The 22,960-nt window shown below is 40.6% G+C and overlaps 1 protein-coding gene across 1 annotated transcript; it reads left to right on the plus strand.

Annotated features, from left to right (window-relative positions):
- The first annotated feature begins 15,868 nt into the window (after positions 1-15,868).
- Positions 15,869-20,802, plus strand: LOC124667020 (leucine carboxyl methyltransferase 1 homolog). The gene is made up of 13 exons (XM_047204360.1): positions 15,869-15,963; positions 16,484-16,572; positions 16,677-16,813; positions 16,947-16,994; positions 17,141-17,222; positions 17,786-17,888; positions 18,257-18,377; positions 18,463-18,510; positions 19,265-19,348; positions 19,420-19,484; positions 19,954-20,005; positions 20,117-20,155; positions 20,316-20,802. The coding sequence occupies exons 1-13, from the start codon at positions 15,869-15,871 to the stop codon at positions 20,346-20,348; spliced, it is 996 nt and encodes a 331-aa protein (XP_047060316.1). The 3' UTR covers positions 20,349-20,802.
- Positions 20,803-22,960: the final 2,158 nt, after the last annotated feature.

A 22,960-nucleotide genomic window follows, 5' to 3' on the forward strand; every position in this document is an offset into this window, starting at 1 on the left:
TTAGATAATTTTTAATTAAGTAGGAAAACGCAAAACATACATCTTTTTGGTGTGCAAAGCTAGCAAGGTCCATTAACCCTTTGATTGCTACTTTTAGCTTTGGTGGAAATCATAAGGTCATGTTCGCTTAGTCATTTTACTACAAGTTGTCAGTTGGTACATTGCTAGGAAAGATTATAGCTAGGCCAAGCAAGATCACCACAACAATTGTGCCATGCATGTAAGAGACCAAGCAATATTGCCAAAGTTTAGAACGTTCTTTTAAAGCACATTTTCTTACCTTTTTCTACAAATGAAACAACATTTTGTACTTAACATAGATATCAAATGCAATTTCAGAATGATCATGTGCAATCCTCATGTGAAATCCAGAGATGCAAATCTAATGGTCCTAAAGTGGATATAATGGCTTGACAAGTTGACATGTTTTAGTTCCTTTTAGTTTAGCTTTATTCTCTCTCACCCTTCCATGTATATATTTTCTCTTGCTTTATTGTACATATGTTTTTATAATCAGTAAAAATCTACACCGTATAGGGCCCTTCCCTAGGGCTTTCTTGGTCAAAAAAAAAGTGGACTTAAAACTAACTTAATTTTCCAGTTGATCTATAATAAGCAAAAAAAAAAGTATATAATAAGTTTCCATATTTTAGCACCTCATCAGACGACATGGATTCGGAGCTGGCTAAACAGCTAAAACCTAAACCAGCATAGATCGAGAGTATATGCGTAGCACACATAATTTTCCGACAAAGCCATGTGGTGGGGAAATCATGCATGCAACAAACGACTAAAGGCAGGAGTAGTACGTGTGTGCGTGATCATCCATCGGGAATGGATCGGATCTATCTAACCAGCTCAGAATTCGCGAGCGAGCGACCTCATCATCGATCGATCTGATGATCATCAGTGGACGAAGACTAACCGTCGAATCATTGCGTGCATGCGATCAACATCACCCTCACACATCACATGGACATGGGGTTCCGTGGCCTCTGTCAGACTGTCTAGCTAAATGCTGCTGATCAGTGCCGTCACCGCTGGCGATCCAAATGATTGTGATATAGCTCGATCAACCGTAAGTTAGCTTCGTCTGGCTAGTCGTTGCGAATGTACGCGCAAGTGATATTCTAATACTTCCGATCGACATTAGTAACATGCACATGGTGTAATGAAGCATCAAATGATTCTCCCGAGAATCATTTTCCCTAGGAATGATCGCATTCAAATAATCAAAACGTATACATGAATACTTCATCCATGAATAATCTATTTGTTGACCTTTTTGTTAGCATGTCTACTCTATAACAAGAACTTTGACTACATCTTTCATCGTACTAATATGCGGTTGCAGGTGCGATCCTTCCGATCGACGTTTCTCCTCGTTGGCGGTGGTTGTTGCTCTATTGCGCTCATTCTTTGTGGCATTAGCACACCAACTTCCTGACTGTCTTGTACAACAAGGTTTACTTGGCGGCTCCAATAAGTGAGGGGTGACGATCCGTCGCGCTCCAATGCTTGTCATTGTCGCTAAGGACCTTGTTGTATTTTTTTCTGTTACTTCAACTGACTATTGTACTACTTTTGTTAGCATGTCTACTCTATAACGTGGACTTTGACTACATCTTCGTCATACTAATGTGTGGTTCCAGGTGCGACCCTTCCGATCAATGTATCTTCTCGTTGCCGGTGGTTGTTGCTCTGGTGTGCTTGTTCTTTGTCCTGTACGACAAGGTTTGCTCGGCTCCAGTAAGCGAGGGGCGATGACTCGGCACACTCCAATGATTTTCATTGTCGCTAGGTGCTTCAAGGACCATGTTGTATTTTTTGTTATTTCTAATGATTTTGTACTAATATTGGTTACTCCATCTGTCCCAAAATAGATGGTGTATAAACTTAGATGAAAAGTCATTGTTTTCAAAGTTTGGCCAAGAATTTATTCAAAAATACGAAGATCCATAATACCAAATCAATTACAATAGATTCATCATACGAAGATCCATAATACCAAATCAATTACAAAAATACGAAGATATATTTTCATAATATACTTATTTAATAATATAGTTGTTGATATTTCCTTCAATATATTTGGTCAAATTTGAAAACATTGAATTTTTAACCAAGTTTAAACGCAACCTCCTATGGGATAGATGGAGTATGATGGGTAGACCGGAGAACCTTTTCGAAAAAAAAAGTATGCTAGAAAAGAATGAGCTGTCATTCTAGAAAAACATTGAATTTTTAACCAAGTTTAAACGCAACCTCCTATGGGATAGATGGAGTATGATGGGTAGACCGGAGAACCTTTTCGAAAAAAAAAGTATGCTAGAAAAGAATGAGCTGTCATTCTAGAAAAAAAAGAGTTGTAACGATTACAGTAATTTCCTGTGAAATATATGTATGCAATTTTTTCATGTAGTCTATTTTTACACATATCAACATAATAAAAGCTGCATACGATTGCCATTTTCCTTTTTCAAACAAAAAAATAATCACTACATCTTTTGACATCTAAACACATTCACATACATTCAGGTCGAAGTGGGACCTGTACACAGTACACATATTCTAAAAGTAGCATAAAAAAATGTTTGGACTTGCTGTGTACAGTAGTCCAGATCTAGCAGCTAACTAATCAAATTATCAAAGAGACAGAGGAATATGAAACAGGCAGGGACGACAGGACGGGTCAGTTGCACAGGAGTATTCAAGGCAGGACAGCCGAGGACATGCTATTTTCCACTAATCATTGCTGCCCACTGCCCTGGTGGCATCTGAATAATTGGGATATTATTGCGGCGAACTGAAGAGCATGTAGCAGCAGTAGTGCTGCTGTGCTGCAGCACCTTGGGCAGATGCAGTCATGGATGCACGCGCGTGCATGTGGCTGAGCCGGGGATCCCGAGGCACGCCAGCCCGGACCTGCGTACGGCCGCGTCCCGCACACGTGCGCCGGCCTGCCCAGCGGCTTCAACCGGTCGACATGTTTTTTGTAGGATAAAAATGCATTTGTAATGTTTCTAGGAATGCAAAACAAATCTGGTGACTCATCTCAATAACCAAACATGATGGCCATATTCACGGTATGCTATTGAAAGGGCAAGTCCATGCGACCTCCGTGTTCGACGATCTCCGGTCGTGAACAAAACTAGTTCGGGCGAAGTCCGCAGCTGTCTCCTTCATTTCTTGCGGGATTACGCAAAATTTTCCGAGATAGCTTGTCTCCATGCACTTGATTACTTCGAGGCAATCAAAAGCCACGTTGATACTCCAACGCTTCCAAGAAAGCACCTGCCTCCGATCGACAGCTGCAGCAACACCTCCAACTTTCTCCTAGTTACGGAGTGCAGCGTCGACGTTGATCTTTGCTGAGCCTTCCGGCATGTACTCCGTCCGGAGGGAGAAAACATAAAACCTAATGTTTCAAGAATATGCATGTGGCCCCAGCCCACTTTGAGCCCGCCAAAATGCAATTTGGGCTACTCTTGGAAGAGATGCCTCTCTTTCTTGCGCTTGCCCGCGCTTCACAGATACATACTATGGAAGCCCAACGACTATCCACAGTTTTCTACTTTTACACGAATTTTCATTGATGTTTAGGGATATTTGGTACTCTTCTTCCAAGTTGATGGCGATGTGACTTGTCTTCTTGAAATGTGTGTCTCGTATCTTGCTTGTGTTGCTTATTTGTTTTTTCTCCAGGACATAATTGGCTCTTTAGCGTAGGGACGATCAACATGATGAGGTGTTAATTTGGGCAAAACCCTTGATACAAAGATCCGACAATGATGACACCTATATATAGACAACATTCACTTCCTTGGAGGTTCTCTTTTGTGTAATAAACACCTCATAGTTTAGCAGCATTGGGTATGGCTGGGGTCCAAAATTGTTGGGGTATGGCTATGGTGCAAATTGTTGGATATGGCTGGGGTGCAAAATGACCACCATGCAATAGTCGTTCGAGTATGTCCCTGCGGATGTAAGAAGGTCCTTGTACGGTTATTCTATCATCCAAATTTAATGAAATATCAGTGTTCAAGGTAAAAAAAGATGATTTTAAAGTCATAACATTGAATTCACACTGGGGGCACCTTCCGTGGAGTGAAAACCTACAAGGAAGCTTCGCCATGCCAGCCGACATAATTTGGAGGTAGTATGTTCGATATGATTTCGAACTATAGTTTGGTTGGGTGCAAGGTGACAGGTGAGCAATTTGGATTGTGGATTTCGTCAAGACCTATCAACGATGTGGTTCTCTATAGGTCCGATTCGATGAGATTCAATTGTCTTCTTTGCAAGATATTGTACTTTGTTGTTCATTTCGCTTTTTTCTTTGTTGTGGACCATGCAGTTTAACTATGAAATAAATACGTGTGTGTATAGGGGTGGGGGTAGTTTTCATCTAAGGTTATTTACTATAGTTGGTTGTTCGCTCGATAATTTGACGTGTGTGCCAACGAAATGTATTTCATATTTGAAAATAGTCTCTTCAAGTATACACGGTCACCAGTGGACATAAAAGGCTACAAGCACTACACTATGTGTACACATCCAAATAAGACAAACTGATTGCTAATTTTAAGTCATGCATGCATATTAACTTGCAAACTCACCAAATGGCAAACAAATAACTATTACTTGGAAAAATAATTAACTCTCGCCATTAATTTGCGAGAGGAATACAAACTCCCCCCACAAGATCCACTGCCTAGTGGGAAGGACCATTGATTATCATTCATCCAAACATTCATACAATAAGCCATCGCCGCAAGAAACACCGTCTCGATGACGAAACGGCTTGTGAAGCTATACCCAGGCCGTTGGCGTTATTTCCACTACCCAAGTGATCCCGCTGAGAACAACCACCGCCACATTATACCAGATCCACGAACAAAAAAAATCGCTAGCTCCACCTCATACTAGAAGGTCCATAAACCAAAAAAAATAATCCCAGGATAGCTGGTTTTGTTGATCGATGCTCTTGACTTAGTGTTGGGGTTTTCATATGGTTTAGATTCCATTTAGTCCAAGTACAACAAAGCCAGCCATGATTAATCGATGGAGGTGGTTAATCTAGTTTAACTCCCTGTTGACGATACACATGAAGATAGGCATGATCATGGCCGTGACTAGGATCTTGAGAAGTTAATTGGCCGTTGATTCCATGACTGTACGATCCGATTCTCCTAACTGTCCAGTCCAGCTAGCTAGCCGTTGGACGGTTAGAGCATCTCGAGAGAATATCGATCTGTGGTATGGTAGTTAAACCTGCATAAATGAAATAAAAAGCTATACACTTGTAAAATTTAACAAACGCCATACTACTGAATCATTTGGAATAACTAATTAATCGTTATGCACGATCAATCTTTGGAATAGTTGGATGGTTAGTTAGCATACTAACACACATTGCATGATGGCCATTAACTAGCTAGCTGACGAGACAACAATGATGCGTAGCAACAGTGGCGGAGCCAGGACAACAAGGATGTGTAGTCAGTTTGAAACTGTGTAGTCAAATACATAGATTTGTACCAATTTTTCATTATTTTTTTGCATACCTTGAGCCTATATTACCAAAAAACAGTGTAGTCAATTGACTACACTGGCTAAACGTGGCTCCGCCACTGCGTAGCAAGATCTTACTTACTATAGCTAGCTCGACAATGGCATGTTATACGAATGATGGTGTACCAATACAACAGCTGCCTAATTGTACTTTGTAACTAACTCGATCATCAGGGCGCTCTCGTAACGATCTCTGGAAGCTTTGATTAGCTAGCTTAGCTATCTGGCTAACTACTGAATCATTTGTGGCCGCACATGGCCTTTAATTGGGATCGCTGATGAAGTGATGATTGTGTCAAATTCCAAAGTGCGCGCTGATCATGTAGAGGAGCACACGACAGTATACTCCATTGCATTGCTCCGTGCAAGTTGCAGATATGTTTCGAGGTCAGTACTGTACGGCCTCTCTAATGAGATGATTTGACCGTCTATTTTGTATGACATTATCGCACTACCACCACGGCATCTTTGGCTCGAAGGAATTTCAGCATGAGCTTCATTTTTGTATGGTTTGAAATAATGACATGGAAACTATTTTCTATTGTGACGGCAAGTGTCTTTAACACATGGGCACCAATGCTCCCTCCACTTTCAGATTTTTAATTTTTTTAAAACCTCACACTTCTATGTTTCTGAAAATTATGGTGATAAATATATAGATAGATATATACAATACTTAACTACTTGTCATCGAGTTGAGACAATTAATTTTTCTATCAAATTTTATATCGATAAATGTAAAATTGTAAATAACTTGTGTACTATTTGATCTACCGCCGGTTACCCAATGGGTACGGGTACCCGTTGGATATGGTTAAATTTTTAAACCCACTAGTATGGGTATGGGTAGAAGTTTGTAACCACTGACTATACGGGTATAGGTATGTTATTGCTCCACCTTGCCTATACCCTACCCATTGTCTTCATTATCCGACCCGATTTTGCCAAAAAAGAACAGTTATTTTACGGCTTTGCCTCTTTTGCAGAATCTAGAGCCCTTATCCTACATTTATGTCAAAAACAGAAGTCCAAGCGATTGCCTTCTTACTAACTAGTCATCGCCGTCCCTGCTATGTGAAAGTAATGTCTAAAATAGTGTGCTAAAAGAAATATTGACAGCCTAGTCCAAATGCTATGGACGCTATGTTGTTCTACATTTTAAATGACATTTTGCAAAAATACCAGATATAGTCCAAAAAAATAAAATAAAAATAAAAAGGGAATAAAAAGCCCAAAAATGCATTTCTCGGATTGTCTAGAAGCCTAACATCCACATCCCCACAGTGTAACAAGAATACATCATAGTATACATTACTTATTAAGAATCATGAGCATGTATGAGTGAGTAACGAATGATTCGTGCACCACCCTTAACCACCACTACCGCTTGACTAATCCCACACCAATCAAATCCATGGCGCCAGATCTAGCTCCGGCAGCCAGCAACGCAAGGTGGTAGGAAGGAGGATACAGGCGTGGGCCAGGCGCGCGCACACGGTCCGGTCGGCTCGGCCCAATCATTCGCTCATGTGGGCTCGGCTTATTTTAATCCGACGGTGACTGTGCCGCACGCGCGCCTCACCGAATGAATTTTGACCGCATGATTGGCCGGTCAGAGCACATCATGTGGCCAGGGCGCCAGATCGCCCGACACGCCAGGTGCGCGCGGTCGCGGCTGGATCTCTATTCTCTCGGGAGCCGAGCGTGTGCGCTTGCAATCGGCTCAACCAACATACGAGTATTTTTTTTCAGTAGTGGTGACCATACCGGGCTTCGGAGTTCGGACCAGGCTAGAAAACGCTTGTAAAATTATAAAAGGCCCAAGCCCATCCTGAGAAAATAGACTAAAAGCCCAGCGGCCCATCGAGCTGTGGGTTTAGGTTTCAAAAAATTCGTGGAAAAAAATGTTTAGATTTCAAAAATATTTTTGATTTTAGAAACATGCAATTTTTTTTAGAAATAACTTTATGATTTTGAAAATTGTTCAAAATTTAAAATATATCATGTTTTTAAAAATTCTTCTAAAAATGGTTTGATGTGAAATGTTCATCTTTTAAAATTTACCAGATTTTTAAAAATGTTGAAATTACCAGGACCACGGGCCATTAGATCAATATGATTATTTTCCGCTTTATTTTTGGTTTTTCTTTTCTGTTAATATTTTTATTTTTAAAACTAAGATTAAAAAAACATTTTAGGGACTTTTTTCAAAATATGAACATTTTTAAATTTGAATAGTTTCAAATTTTGAACACATTTGAAAATGTATTTTTTTCTAGTTTGAATAGTTTCTAAATTTCAACCAAATTTTAAATGTCAACATTTCCAAAACCTAAAAATTTTCATTTTTAAAAAATAATTTTTTTAACCTAACATTTTAAAACCGCCAATAACCTAACAAAAACATAAAAACCGAAAGGAAACCGCCAAAAGATGGCCTAAAAATCACTATGGACCGCACCATAACACAAACGGGGGGGGGGGGGGGGGGGGGGGCTGACACGGTCGGCATGTAGGATTCAGGTGGAACCATAGCCAAATATGGGGTGGTCCTATACAACGCTCGATACGGTGCGGGACGGATGCGCCGCATAACATAGGCCCAATATGGGCCTATTCTGTTTTCTCGCTAATTCCTAACGTGCCAACTTATTCGTACAATTAAGGAAGGAAGAAAGGAAAAAATCGCTCAAAAACCAAATGGAAATAGAGAACCTGAAAAAACATAAGAAACCTTTAAAAATTGGACCTTAAATACAACCTCCAAAACAGAAAGTCGCTCAACAAAACCGTCACATAAAACCGGCCAACTAGGAAAAAAACGAGCGTGGCCTAGTTGGGCCAGGCCCAAAGTTCAACGTGGGTACACGCCACATCCCTCCTTCGTTGCAACAAGGCACCCTATTTCACTCTCGACGCGAAAAGGGATCTCGCGTCGAGGCATCCCCGGGTGGGCCGGCCCAATTTTGCGTTCGTCCAGCTCGAGTTTCGTAGTATGCTGTTGTCGTTCGATTTTCTGGTAGTACTAGATCATTAAAGCGCGCGTTGCCGCGCCCGTGCCTTTATAGAAAATAAAAATAGATATACTTTAGGAGATTAGAATGGTCAAAATTTTGGTCGAATTACAATGCTCTATAAAATGCTTGGAAATGAAGACTATTATTATCATCTCCCAACCTCTCCATCTAGTTGATGCATATAAAATAATATTATAAGCAAGCACATGAACAGGGTGGAAGGCAGTGACTCTAGGGAAGCAGATGTTTATGTACAACAATAAGACTATCCAAGAGGGACGGAGATGGGACATATGTTTATAGCAAAATTTTGTAAAATAAGAGTGGAAATCATCTCCCAGCCTCTCCATCTAGTTGATGCATATAAAAAAGTATTATAAGCAAGCACATGAACAGGGTGGAAGGTAGTGACTATAGGGAAGCAGATGTTTATATACAACAATAAGAATATCAAGGAGGGATGTTTATGTACAACAATAAAACTATCCATGAGGGGCGGAGATGGGACATATGTTTATAGCAATTTTTTGGAAAATAAGAGTGGAAATCATCTCCTAGCCTCTCCATCTAGTTGATGCATATAAAAAAATATTATAAGCATGCACATGAACAGGGTGGAAGGCAGTGACTACAGGGAAGCAGATGTTTATGTACAACAATAAGATTATCCAAGAGGGATGTTTATGTACAACAATAAGACTATCCAAGAGGGACGGAGATGGACATATGTTTAATAGCAAAATTTTGGAAAATAAAAGTGGAAACATAATCTAGCTAGTCCCTACGATCCATTCAATCATTGTGGAAAGAAGAATCTGCTGCATATCATTATGTTATGCTAAGATTGTTTGCTAAACACTTTGGAATTTTAAAGGAATTAAGTTGGACTCAATTTACTCCGATCAGATTGGAGGGATGTTTATGTACAACAATAAAACTATCCATGAGGGGCGGAGATGGGACATATGTTTATAGCAATTTTTTGGAAAATAAGAGTGGAAATCATCTCCTAGCCTCTCCATCTAGTTGATGCATATAAAAAAATATTATAAGCATGCACATGAACAGGGTGGAAGGCAGTGACTACAGGGAAGCAGATGTTTATGTACAACAATAAGATTATCCAAAAGGGATGTTTATGTACAACAATAAGACTATCCAAGAGGGACGGAGATGGACATATGTTTTATAGCAAAATTTTGGAAAATAAAAGTGGAAACATAATCTAGCTAGTCCCTACGATCCATTCAATCATTGTGGAAAGAAGAATCTGCTGCATATCATTATGTTATGCTAAGATTGTTTCGCTAAACACTTTGGAATTTTAAAGGAATTAAGTTGGACTCAATTTACTCCGATCAGATTGAGTGCATGTAACCAAAATAAAACATACTGGATTGACCAGTCCGCCAGAATGCTGTCAGATAATTGAAGCTGTACATTTACTTCTGTTGTTGTCCAATATCTCAAATAATCGTGTGGAAAGTTCAAACTTGTGAATTAAAAATTCAGATATCAGTTGTTCATGATTGACATTTCCTTCACAATTTTACAGAAGAAGATTGGGTGCACCTTTTTTCTACAGATTGAATGGCAGCATGCTGATACTTATGAGCAGGTGTTTTTCCTAAATAAGAGAAGGTTTGGCCGACCTTTCTTTCTGAAGTAGTAAACCTTGCAGCATAGCATATCTGGAAGCAGAGGCATGAAGTTATATTTCAAAATTTTCTGCCTTCTTTCAGGTCTCGAAGAAGAGCCTTTATTCATGAAGTAACCATGCATGGGCACAGGCGCATTCTGAACTTTGGTCAAGATGGATTGACACTTTGTTGTAATTTTTTCTCCCTTTTATACATATTGTAAATAGTTTTGTCTTAAAAACTTCTAAATAGATGGTGTGGGGCTGTTGACCTACAGTTCTTGCTAAAAAGACAAATAAAGAACAAACTTACAGCAGCCATTCTCATATCGAAGGTACCTGGATGCAACGGATAAATTTAACATACCAATTGAAGGTTAAGAACTTCTCTAAAAACTTATGACAAGTTGTATTAAACTAAATATTTTGCATGCAGATTTTGTTTACATGGAATTGAAATGAAAATAACTCATGACCTCAAAAAATTATATTAAACTAAATATTTTGCTTGCATTTTTTTCCATAGAAATAGTAAAAAGGGGATAAATAATAGTGATTAAATTACAAATTTGATGCGCCCTAATCATAGTAAAATGTAAGCATGTGAAATACGAATAGAAATATGTGCCTGACCCTGCTGTTTCAGACCTGAGATGAATGAAGTACCATGAGATTACTAATAGCACATGAGAACAATATGCAACTGAAGATGCATCAAGCAAACTGATATGGCATATGAACCGAGCCATATTTATCATAACAATGATGGGCAAATATTATCTAAAGGTCGGGCATGGCAATAAGAACTACTCCAAGCTAAATAAGCTTCAAACTGTTAGCAGCTCCTTCTCATGCAACTATTAAAGTTACTGTAATCTCTTATATTTACTAAAAAAGAACTACTCCAAGCTAAATAAGCTTCAAACTGTTAGCAGCTCCTTCTCATGCAACTATTAAAGTTACTGTAATCTCTTATATTTACTAAAAGAACACATCAAGTAAAAATTGAGTTACTCCCTTGTCTAATAGTAACAAAATATGTCAAAACTCATAAGTATCCACAGGAATATTTTGTTTCATCAGAGAAGTTTTATCCCGTGTTAAACCTAGTTAGAGCAACAACAATATGGAAGATGCGTGCCCTAAGATTGACTATAATATGACATTTCACGGGGGATTAAATTCAGGTGCATGAATAGAGCACATATTGTTACAGGGCAGAGGGGAATGTTTATAGCACTTACATGATAATATTGTCCTTTACCTGCACCGGCATCTGAACCAGTTTATTGTCACAGAGCTAAGCGGAATATTTATAGCACTTAGAAAATAATATAGCTTATATATGAACTATGTTATGAAAGGAGCCACAATTAAGAGTATACCTGGAATCTGTAAGGTGAGAAGGTCCGCCCAGATACAACCGGAAAGAATAGCTAACATGTAAAATATTTTTTTCGAGACACAACAACAGCTGAGCTGCATCCAATTTATGTTCCTGCAGCATATAATGACACACCCAACTTAATGGGATCAACACATATTTTCAATGAACACTAAATATATTTTCCTGGAATTTAAACATTTGATGTAATTAAGAGCTTAACATGAAAAAGCCTTTATATATGAAGATATGACTTATCTCTTAGCAGCTCCTTCCAATGCAACTATAAGCAAAATTATAATTACTGCGCTTTTGAACCTACAGTAAAAAAATGAAAGATTAGAATCCCTGTTTTGATACTCTCGCATCAAGCTAAAATGAAAATAAAGCATTTTTAGGAATCATCAGATTATTATGAAACAGTGAATAGAGATTGTGGTACCCGTACAATTAGTTAGTGATACAACCTAACTCGTTATCAACCTGTATTAGCTTCAGATTTCTGTATGACATTTAACATGGCAAAAATTAGCAAACTTTTCAACAATAAACTTAAGTTGCTAATAAGTTGTTAGTTGGCCAGGCCATAGTATTTGCAATTCCTGCTAATGTTGAAATATTGGGCCCACTTTTAGTGGCCCAAATTAGATTTCAGTTTTTCCTATAAATCTCAAAGCCCACATAGTGGCAGCCTTGTGAGTTTGAGCCCAAGTTGGTGGCAGCTCACTAGTGAGTGGCAAGAGGTGGGAAGTTTAGTCCCACATGGAAAGTTGGGAGGAAGTTAGACCACCTTATAAGGTGGGTTGTTTCACCACTAGTAAGTGAGTGAGAATAGGAGTGCTACACGCGCGCTCCTCCTCCTCCTCGCTCGCTCGACACGACACGTCACGTCACGTCACGTCACGACGCGCGCCGCGCTCGTGGTGAGTGGATTGAGCCGAGACTTTCCTTACTTTTTGCAGCTCAGGAAAACGAACAGAGTTCTAGACGGACGCGTCACAGTTAGTCGGTTCGGGTCGCTCCCGGATCGTGGGCTATCTGTAACCGACTCAAAACGTTCGTGCGACGTGGGCGTGGCCCACGTTGCCTAGGGTTTCCCGAGCCTATATAATCTCTTGCCCGGCTACCGCAGAAACACACCGAATACACGAGTTAGGGTTTCCACCTCTCTCTGCTTGCGCCGCCATCGTAGCCTACTCCATCCCGCGCGCCGACGTGCATCGGCGAACGGGAGAGCAGGTCTCCGGAACCGCTCGTCCTTGCGATCCCGTACGGGAGAGGGCGGATTAGGTTTTTGGGAAGCGCTCCGCGCGACTCGCTCAAGTTCTTCATCACGGGTCGCCTTCCGTCCAAGTCGGACGGTGCTGCCTTCCGTCGTCTTCAACGCCGTCTACTTCGACCCGTCGTTCTCGTCGTCAACAACGTTGTCATCAACAACGTGCTATCGCTGCGACAACATCCGCTACACCTCCACCGCCACCTCCACCAGATCGGTACGTGCGACATATCTCGATCTGTTTAGCGATGGATGCTTTACTGTTTGCGCTGCTGCTACTCATGTTGATTAATGCATCTAGTATGTTCGAGTTTCACATGTTAGAGCTGCCACCCTACGCGTTGGAGATAAGGCTTACCCATCGCTAGAAGTGACCCTTTCAGTTGAGGTAGCCTTTGTCGTGCTGGACGAGCGATCGAGACTCTTAGAGGTATGGTCTACCCATCCACTCGCAAACAAATCACTTGATACTGCAGGTATGGCCCGTCACAAATAGGTTTCGTGCTGGTAGGCACCGCCCGGCCGCGCCGCTGCACCTACAGAGAGAGGATCCATGTTTTTAGGAAGAGAAGGCAGATGTAGATCGAGTCCATCGTCGCCACGCAGCACACGGTGCCGCCCACCCGCCTCAGCATGGTTCTCCAGCCCTGCGGCCATATGCCAGCCTCGTGGAATGGAAAGGACTGGAGAGGGAGCAAGCAGCCGCCGTCGCCATCAACTCGCTATGTCGGCGTCTCCTCCGTCGCACCTTGAGTCGTTGCCGTCGCTTCCTCCTCCGCCTCTTCCCCTCCCCGCCGCGTGGCCCATGGTGTTTCTTAAAGAGTAGCCCATAGTGTTTGTTGTTTCGGCCCGTCTCACCAGAAGACACCTAGGTTGATTTGCAGAGTAGCTGCCCTGGGCCGGGCGGGACTCACTCAGTAACGCGGTGAAGTGGGAGTCAGAGACACGCATCAACAGATCGGGAGCGTCAAATGCCATATCGGACGGTTAGGGAGGTGAAATCGCTGTGGTAAGCTGTAGGTGGTTAAGTTTTACTGTTAACTAATATGTACGGGATAGCCAGATCGGCAGAAACTCGGAATTCAAAAATTTCAAACGATGAAAAAGTTCATATCAAAAAAATTTCAATTAAAAAAATGAAGATTCGATAATATTCAGATCCGAAATGTGTTCCACTTTTTAAAAAGATTAGATTTGAAAATTGTTCAAATTTTGAAAAATTCAATTTTTTTAAAGTTCAGTTTTGAGAAAAGTTCATGTACTAAAAATTGTTCATAATCCAAAAATGTTTGAAAAAAATAAAATGTTCAAAATACGAAGACGGTCAAAATCCAAAAATCTCCAAATTTTTTTTTTTTTTTGAGCTAAAGATCCTTTCTTTATTCAAGCAATAATAATGTTTGTGGGTACAGAGATAGGATCAGGAGAAAAACCCAGCCACACATGGCGACCAGTTTGTAAAACTACGGATGCTCTAGCAAAGTTGTGAGCCTCTACATTAGCTGATCTTCGTTCATAGATAACCGTCGACTCGTTGAAATGCCGGCGTCGCTCCTCAATCTCCTTCAGAATAGAACTGTAGGATGCCAGACTCCCGTCCTTAATCTCTCGCGAGACAACCAGGCAATCTGTTGTCACTTGGATTTTTGTAACATTGAGATCTTGAGCCAGAGCTAGCCCTTCAGAACATGCATACGCCTCCAACGTTGCAGGGTCATTTATGCCATCTATAACTCTTGCCGATGCTCCCATGAAAACGCCGTTCTCATCTCTACATATGGCCCCGACTGCACCTGCGATTTTCGTCTTTGATAGAGCAGCATCAACGCTTACTTTGCACAAGCCTGATGGTGGTGGCACCCATACTGGCGTTTGCCGTATCGGACGGGTCAAAGGACGCTGTACCTTCTGAACTTCATTCACTAGTCTGAGATCAGCTAGGAACGAATGGACAAATCCGTAGATAGACAGTGGACTCTGATAAATCTGCTCATGTATGGCTTTCCGTCTTGCTGTCCATATCGCCCACAGCGTCACCGTTGCCCTTACAAAATCTTCATGTGATAAAGTCTCTATTAAGAAAAAGAGCCATTCTTTTGCACCAGCACAATTGTTTACCAGTAGGTGCTCTACCAGCTCATCATCCACAAGTGCCCAAGTACTAGCAGCCATATTGCACTCTAGTAAGGAGTGTCTCCAAGAATCATTTGTGGCATGACACAAATTGCATGAGCTGTTGTCAGACATCTGACGTTGATGAAGCACACTCCCTGTAGGTAGAGAATGGTGTGATAACCTCCAAAGAAAAACCCTTATCTTAGACGGTACTTTGGTGCTCCACAATGAAGTCCAACTTTTCTGGTCGTTGCGACCACTTGAGCTGGCTCTTTCTTCTAACCATGCCTCCCTTTCATTTTTTGTTTTTGTGACCATCCGATATGCAGATTTTACTGAGAAACTCCCATGTTTTTCAAACTGCCAAGCCCAGAAATCATCATGCCCGACCATACCCAGAGGAATTGATCGAATAACTTCTACATCCATCGGTAGAAAGTTTGAATGGAGCTGCTCCATATTCCATGATCTGGTTGGCTGATCGATGAGTTCTGATACCCATATTTGAGGTGATTCATTAATGGATGTGATCGGACGGCGCCGTGTGTCTCTTGGTAACCAGTTATCTGTCCAAAAATCTCCAAATGTGAACTGTGGTGGGCTATGCCTCCCGCTAGAAGTATGGGCTGCGCACTCGCTAGCCCATCAGTTGTCACTGCCAGAAGGCTTTTGGCCCAAAAGGTCGAGTGCGAATTCTAGGTCGTGGCCCAACTCCACCTCTCGTCTTTCCTCTTCCTCCAGCTCCGTCGCTTCTCGTGCAAGCGCCCACCGGCTCTCCCCCTCATCCCGGCGCGCCGTCCCCGCGCGCGTGCCGCCGGCGCCCGATCGACCCACCGTCCCGCCGCGCTGCCACGCGCCGTACGATGGAGCCAGCAGAGGCGGGAGGCGGCATCGCCGCGGCGAGGAGCAGCCCGGCCGCCGTGCAGGCCACCAACGACGACGCCGCGGCGAGCAAGCTGTAACCCCCCGCCCCCACCTCCTCGCACTTGCCCCTTCCTACCTTCCCCACCCGCCGCGCCTCCCCGCTGCTTCCTGCCGCGTGTCGTGCGGATGCTTTGTGTTCTCCCTTGCTATCGTAGCAGAGGACTAGGAAACTCTGATTTGTGTAGAATTGAGCTCGCCTAGTTCGTGCGTTAGCATGCTTTCTGTTGTGGTAGATCGAGTTTAAGTAAACATTTGAGCCACGGTAACCTTCGTGCAGGCAGTGATGCTGCTTCGTCTAGTTAGGGAAGCATGCCACAGGGCCGATCTTATTTTCAGATGAATCTGCTCTTAGCTAGTTTCCATTTTGCCTGCATCAATTCTGCAACGGATCTTAATACGCAACAGAAATGTCCTGCCGAGAGCTCCGCTTCTGTTTCTGACAAATTACCACTATCCGTTCGAATAAAATTGATGATCTAAAACCTTTAATTGCTTAGAGGAAAACATGGGGTTCTAACCGTTCACTTACATGGCATGATCATCATCTTCTGCAGGTCCTGTGTCACCAAAGGATACATGAAGGATGATTACGTGCACCATTTCGTGAGGCGGACGACAAAGAGGGCGCCCATAATCAATCGTGGTAGGTAGTGCTTCTGTATTTTAATTTTAAATAGTATGATTCTCTGAGTTTAAATTATGTGCGTGGACATTCTAATTTGCTTCATTTCAAATGGTTTCGCGAAGGCTACTATGCCCGCTGGTCTGTCCTTAGGAAGCTTATGCTCCAGTTCCTCGCTGCTGGGAATGGCGGTGGTGATCAGAAGAGGAAACAGATATTATCTCTTGGCGCAGGCTTTGACACCACATTTTTCCAGTTGCAAGTTAGTCTCCAGCTCCACATTTCATGGGCATCACTGCCCTTTTCCTGCCCTATGTTCATTTACATTTCCCCCCTGCATCGTTCATGCCATTTTAACATTTTAGTTGAACCTGCTGCACCATTTTGTTATATAGGGCGAAGGGCTTGCTCCATACCTTTATGTAGAGCTGGACTTTCAGGAGGTATGTAAATCTTTTCCTTTGCATATTCAAGCGTAGGCTCCATGCACTATCATTTCTGTGTTAATACTCACTATGCTCATTGATTATCCTTCCCAACACCAGCTTCTTATCTTTGTACGTGCATGGCAACTACTGATGTTTGGCAGGTAACCAGCAAAAAGGCTGCCATCATCAACCACTATACTGAAATGAAGGAAAAATTAGGACCTGAAGCTACTATTTCAATTGGTACTTCTCTCATTTATGTTCTGACTGCTGCCTGCCTGCCTGTATTCATCTAAGGGCAGTCCTAATGTATGTTCTGACTGTATTGTACTGCAATACACCCACAAATCTAGATACCACTATTTTTCGTTCTCTTGGTTTTACGTATAGCTCGTTGGTGTGTTATTTTGGTACCTTTAGCAGATATATTGATGTCAACACCAGGCAATGATGGATTGTTTGCTGAGCTGACAGTATCCCTAGCTTATTGTCCATCTTATGGTCCAGAGAGGTTGTACCGTCGGTTATAACTTGACTTACAGCAAGTTGGTTTTGTTCTAGGAAGCATGTTGTATTGGTTATTGTTGTAGATAATTTGTGTTATATTTTCATCTTCCATTGGGTCTGGAAGGAATTTATCTCTGTTAGAACTTAAACTGAAAATGTACCAGTCTTAGTTACAACACTACTAAATTCCAGCAATAACTGTAAGTTGAAGTGATTACTCCTTGTCACAGAATGTCCAGTTTGGTACTTTTCTTTTCCTATGTGCCTGCACAATAATTAATACTGGCCAAATATTTCAGAAAAAGGTGAAGTGACGAGTACACACTACAAGCTATTTTCTGCTGATATTCGTGAAATACCGAAACTAGATAGAGTTATTGACATGGCTGGAATGGATCCTAGGTATATTCTCTTGTACCTTATTCTTATGTTCTCTTTTTTATTTATGATGTACAAAGTGGGCAAGTTCTGTAGCTTAATCAAAATTTCTAGCCTGCATGGTTGTCACATGTATTATAACTTAATTGTATCTATATTCGTATTAATATGCATGTCACAGAAACGGAAAAGCAGGGTTTTCCTTGTTCATATGAACATATCTTTAATTTATTTTTGGATTAGTTTGTTTCACTGTTTCGGTGAGAACATTTATCCTATTTTATCTGCTAATGAAAGTTACACTGGCTTGGAGTTATGCTGCACAATTATTTCCATTCTTGACTTAAATCACAGGTTTTCAAGCTTTTGATAAATCTTTCTGTTGCCATCAGCTTGCCGACCTTTATAATTGCCGAGTGTGTGCTAATTTACTTAGATCCAACTTCAACCGATGCTATTGTTAGTTGGGCATCTGAAAAGTTCTCCACTGCAATTTTTTTCTTATACGAGCAGGTTAAATAATTCTCTCTTGATGTACTATTTTGCCACTCTTTATATGTGATAGCTTTTGGCACTGTTAACTTTTGTGCTGATGCAGATCCATCCAGATGATGCATTCGGGGAGCAAATGATTAGAAATCTTGAGGTACAATTTCCCCTTTGTTTCACTATGGTTGCATGAACCATTTGTATTGAGGAATGATTGCAAATATCGGGACATTGTTTTATGACTTGCATGATATTTTATCCATCTAGGAAATTAATACTCGAATATCATCCGTCTCATACTCTAAATAGAAAAAACCTAATAAATGTGACCTTTGCTTGTAATGGACGGTATTTATTTTATTTATTCATCACAATCAATGTAATTGTTATTAGATCATCTTTAAAACCATAGAACAGCTGGTCAGTTGCAGCTCTATGGCAACTAAACAATAGAGCACAGGGAGTTATTATATGCATTCCTGAAGAGGAAGAAGGCAAATTAAAAGTGCACTGGATGTGCGCAATTCAGGCGGATGGAAAGACTGCAATTAAAACTGCATTGCCATGTTGAAGTTTGTGATCAAATATCAGAAGGCATTTGGTCAAGTATGTTTGATTTGTGGATCTGAATTGATTGAGTACATCTTACTTGCATATGAATGATGCCAGATGCTGCTTTTATTGGTGGTTAGGATCTGTTATTTTCTCTGCTTTCGAAATATATATTGATTAGTGAGGTAACTGCTACTTCATCTTTAACATTGATGCATGAATGATGCCAGATGCTGCTTTTGTTGTTGGCTAGGATGTGTTATTTTCTCTGCTATCGAAATATATATTGATTAGTGAGGTAACTGCTACTTCATCTTTACCATTGATGCATAGTGTAATACTTCCTGTTGCCTACACAGAGTAGAGGATGCCCGCTCCTTGGTATAAATGCTACACCAACCTTAGGTCACAAGGAAAAACTATTTCTTGACCATGGATGGAAGGTATACATTTGATTAACCATAGAATTCTAATATAGGAAGCCTTTCTAGGGATCTTATGGTTGATTTTCCAGAGAGCTGTTGCGCGGGACATGTTGAAAATATATAATGATTTCATCGACAGTGCAGAAAGGCGTAGGTAATTTTCTGTCTGTCCTTGGAAAATACGGAGTAATACTGGAAGATTTCAGGTTTGAAAGATAATTAATGCGTTTTAGTTCCTGTCAATTAATAAGCGATGGATGAATGTCAAACTCAACTAATAATCATGTGTTTGTTGAGTGGTGCTGTTTGATATAATTACCTGAACTGAACAGCAGGTTACCCAATTCAGTTGAGCGTTTTATGTTAGAACAAGTGTGACAGACTAGTACAGTTAAATTGACCATGTGGAGTTGTAGTATCACAAGGGAGAACACCTTATTCTTCTGGACTTTTTTTTGCCTACCACTTTAAAGGTCACTCTGGAGTGTCTGGTGAATAATTTATTTCTATTGCTCTATAGAGTTCTAATATGGTCTTGACAAAGGATGTAAATTCCAGTTTATGTTACTTCACGCCTCTTTGGTTTTCTTGCCGTCGCAACTCATGAAACTGTGTGGTTGCAGGATTGAGCGGCTAGAGTTATTTGATGAGTTCGAAGAGTGGCATATGATGCAGGTAATTCCTTGAAAATAATGCTTATCAGTTGAGCGAATCCCGTTTCCCATACAAATATAGTTACATATGTCTGTGCTCTGATTTTCCATGCATTACATTTTCTGTTTTCAGGAACACTATTGTGTTGCATATGGAATAAATGACGCTGAGGTTAGCTTTTGATTCTTTCCGTAACCAACCGCTCTATCTATAATTGAAAAATACCCACTGGCATGTTTGATGATCTTGGAATATATGTTCTAATCGATCTGCACCTTCAAGGCTTGACATGCATTTGAAAGGGCTAACTAGTTCCCTCTTCCACTTTCAGGGGATATTCGATGATTTTGGATTCAAGGAGTAGCATTCTTCGCTTTTAGATGCAGCAGAATCATGTGTATCCAAGATGATTTGAACTAGAAGCACCACAGAAACAATTTTCCAGATAAAGAGGAATAATGTCTGTAACATTGTACATACTATGTTTGCAAGAACTTAGTGGCACGCCTCACTCGATACTCTCTTTAATGACTACTACTGTTGGTAGCTGGGTGGTGTTGTTGCTCTGATATTCTGGTGGCATCTGATCTGTGGCACCTACTTCTGTGGAGCCTGAATGGGCCTCCCTCCCCTGAATGATTAGAATAGTTTTTGCAATGGTATCTTCATCAACTGGCCCGGATGCATGTTCTAGATGGGGCTGACACCAATAGAAGAGAACAACAGAGGGCATAAACAGAAAAAAGAAGGTTTATGCATGTATTTTAATTTGTTTTTCTACGAGACTGCAAATCAAAGACGTCTTGGTCTTTTAGTTCTTCCTAAAATGGTGTTGCTCCTGAGGTCATTAAGGGTACACTTCTATGATATTTTGATTCAGTAAGGTGCTCGCAAGTTCCTTAAAAAACTGGTCCTTCTTTTATTTCTACTTCGTTTTTCAAAAGAGTAGAGGATTTACAGGGGATTTTGATTCTTACAATTTTTCCTGCATAAATCATTTGCGCTCTATTTTGGAGAAAAAATATATCAGCTTGAAAACTTATCCAATGTTCATAAACATTTAGAAAGATGTCAAATTGTTTTCAGATTTTCTTTACATTGAAAACGTCATTTAAGACATGAAGTGGGGTCTGATTTGAATATTCCTCCAACTCGTCCTTGTTAGAACTCCTTCGTTTTTCTTTGCTGCCTAACATTTTTATTCCTGCAAATCATGCTAAGTCGCTAATATTGTCTTTTTCATGCTTTTGTGCATGCGAATCAGAACGGCCCTATCATCTTGCAGAAGACTAGTAAGCACATTAGATTTTTATTATTATCAGAAGTTTTCGAGCTTAGCTAAAAATTGAGAAAAGACATGCCATTCAACAGTTTTGCAAATTGTCTTGTAGGCTTGCTCGAGGGATGTGTTTGCCTAGGAGAAATAATAACCATCTAGACTTTTATCTTTTTGCATTGCATTGCTGGTCTGCTTGTAGAAATGAGCTGGAGTTAGCAAAAATTCCAGGACGAGCCACAGCCCGGTTAGGCCCCTACTTAGCTGCGACAGTGTCAGTAAGTGTTTACATGCAACACGTGTCTTTCAAATATAACATGTGTATTCTAAATCCTATTTATTTCTAGCCGAATTTTTATGCATCTTTTCATTTAAACTGGTATCATGGGCTCATGGCATAACGGTGTAACCATGCTCGTGTATGATTCACACTCACCACACCAACTAAAACTTATGAATTACAAAAAAAATATTACAATTAGCTTTTAATAAATTACAATATTAAACCCAGTTTGAAGAAAACTTAAGAAGCAAGATTTTTTTGTACGAATGCATTATACTTCCTCCTGCTCAAAATAAGTTGCATATAAAGTTTGGTTTTGGTCAAACTTTGTAAAGTTTGGTCATGGTCAAACTTTGTACATATAAAGAAAAATTACTATTTTTAAAATTCTCATGAAATATATTTTAATATTATATGCATTTGGTATAGTAGATCTTAGTATTATCTATTTTTATCAAAGTTCTTAAAGTTTAACTTACATAAAAATCATGCGCAACATAATATGAATACGAACAGGAGGTGACGATGCAGATGCAGTGTGTCGCCGACGTTGATGCACATTGCACCGGAGATGCAACACCTTGCCGATGTTTGCTCTGTCCAGGTGCTCGTTTTGGTATATTGCTTGTAAGCACACAAGTGGGCTGTTGCGGAGAGTGATGTCAGTTGGATATGCTTGGTCCCCTTTTATACAATAGGCTTCCACGAAATGGGTCCTGACAGACCACTAAGCAAATCACGCGATGTGTGAGGGGAAACTATGTGTGATATTTTGCAAATAATTGCGCGTCATAAAATGTGTTTGCTATTATAACACATGATGCGTTACTTAGTAATCGTGTGCAATGTGATACCCTATGCATATATCTACTTTAGCATAAATAACACCAATCACCATAATTAGACAAACAAAGTGCCGAGGTGCATGAACTAGAAAAACTAAACTTATTGCTAGTTATATTTGCCAACAATTGAGAAATATAAGCACACAATATAAGGACAGGCATATCATATACTTGAGGCTATTTCATGCAAAAAAACGACCTAATACTAGCGGAAAAGAAAGCAGTAGTAACTAACCTTGTGTGTTGCAGATATGAAGCTGAGGAGGCAGCTTCTTCAGTTAGTCGCTCGTTGACCAGAGAGATAAGTGTTGAATATATAAGCAAATATCCATATGAAATAATCCGTACGAGTAATTGATAAATCATGACTATGAAAACAGTAAAGAAACTAATCATGCAGACTAGTAAGGTAGATGAACAGATCACATCTAAACAAGACAAACCGATCGCATCTACCACAGAAACTAGAACAAGAAGCTCTAACAGAAACTGAAAGAGAAACGACAAGATCACATACTTCGCAGCAGCGTCGTTGTCACCCATGTTGAGGTTGTCGAAGAATTCGCTGAGGT

The sequence above is a fragment of the Lolium rigidum genome, chromosome 1, assembly GCF_022539505.1.
Source record: "Lolium rigidum isolate FL_2022 chromosome 1, APGP_CSIRO_Lrig_0.1, whole genome shotgun sequence".
Classification (NCBI taxonomy): Eukaryota; Viridiplantae; Streptophyta; class Magnoliopsida; order Poales; family Poaceae; genus Lolium; species Lolium rigidum.

Bases quoted from the DNA above. Each gene is read 5' to 3' on its own strand.
- LOC124667020 (XM_047204360.1), top strand. From the start codon at position 15,869: ATGGAGCCAGCAGAGGCGGGAGGCGGCATCGCCGCGGCGAGGAGCAGC. The intron at 16,573-16,676 runs GTAGGTAGTGCT...GGTTTCGCGAAG, and splicing joins GGCGCCCATAATCAATCGTG to GCTACTATGCCCGCTGGTCT. The intron at 18,378-18,462 runs GTTAAATAATTC...GTGCTGATGCAG, and splicing joins TTTTTTTCTTATACGAGCAG to ATCCATCCAGATGATGCATT.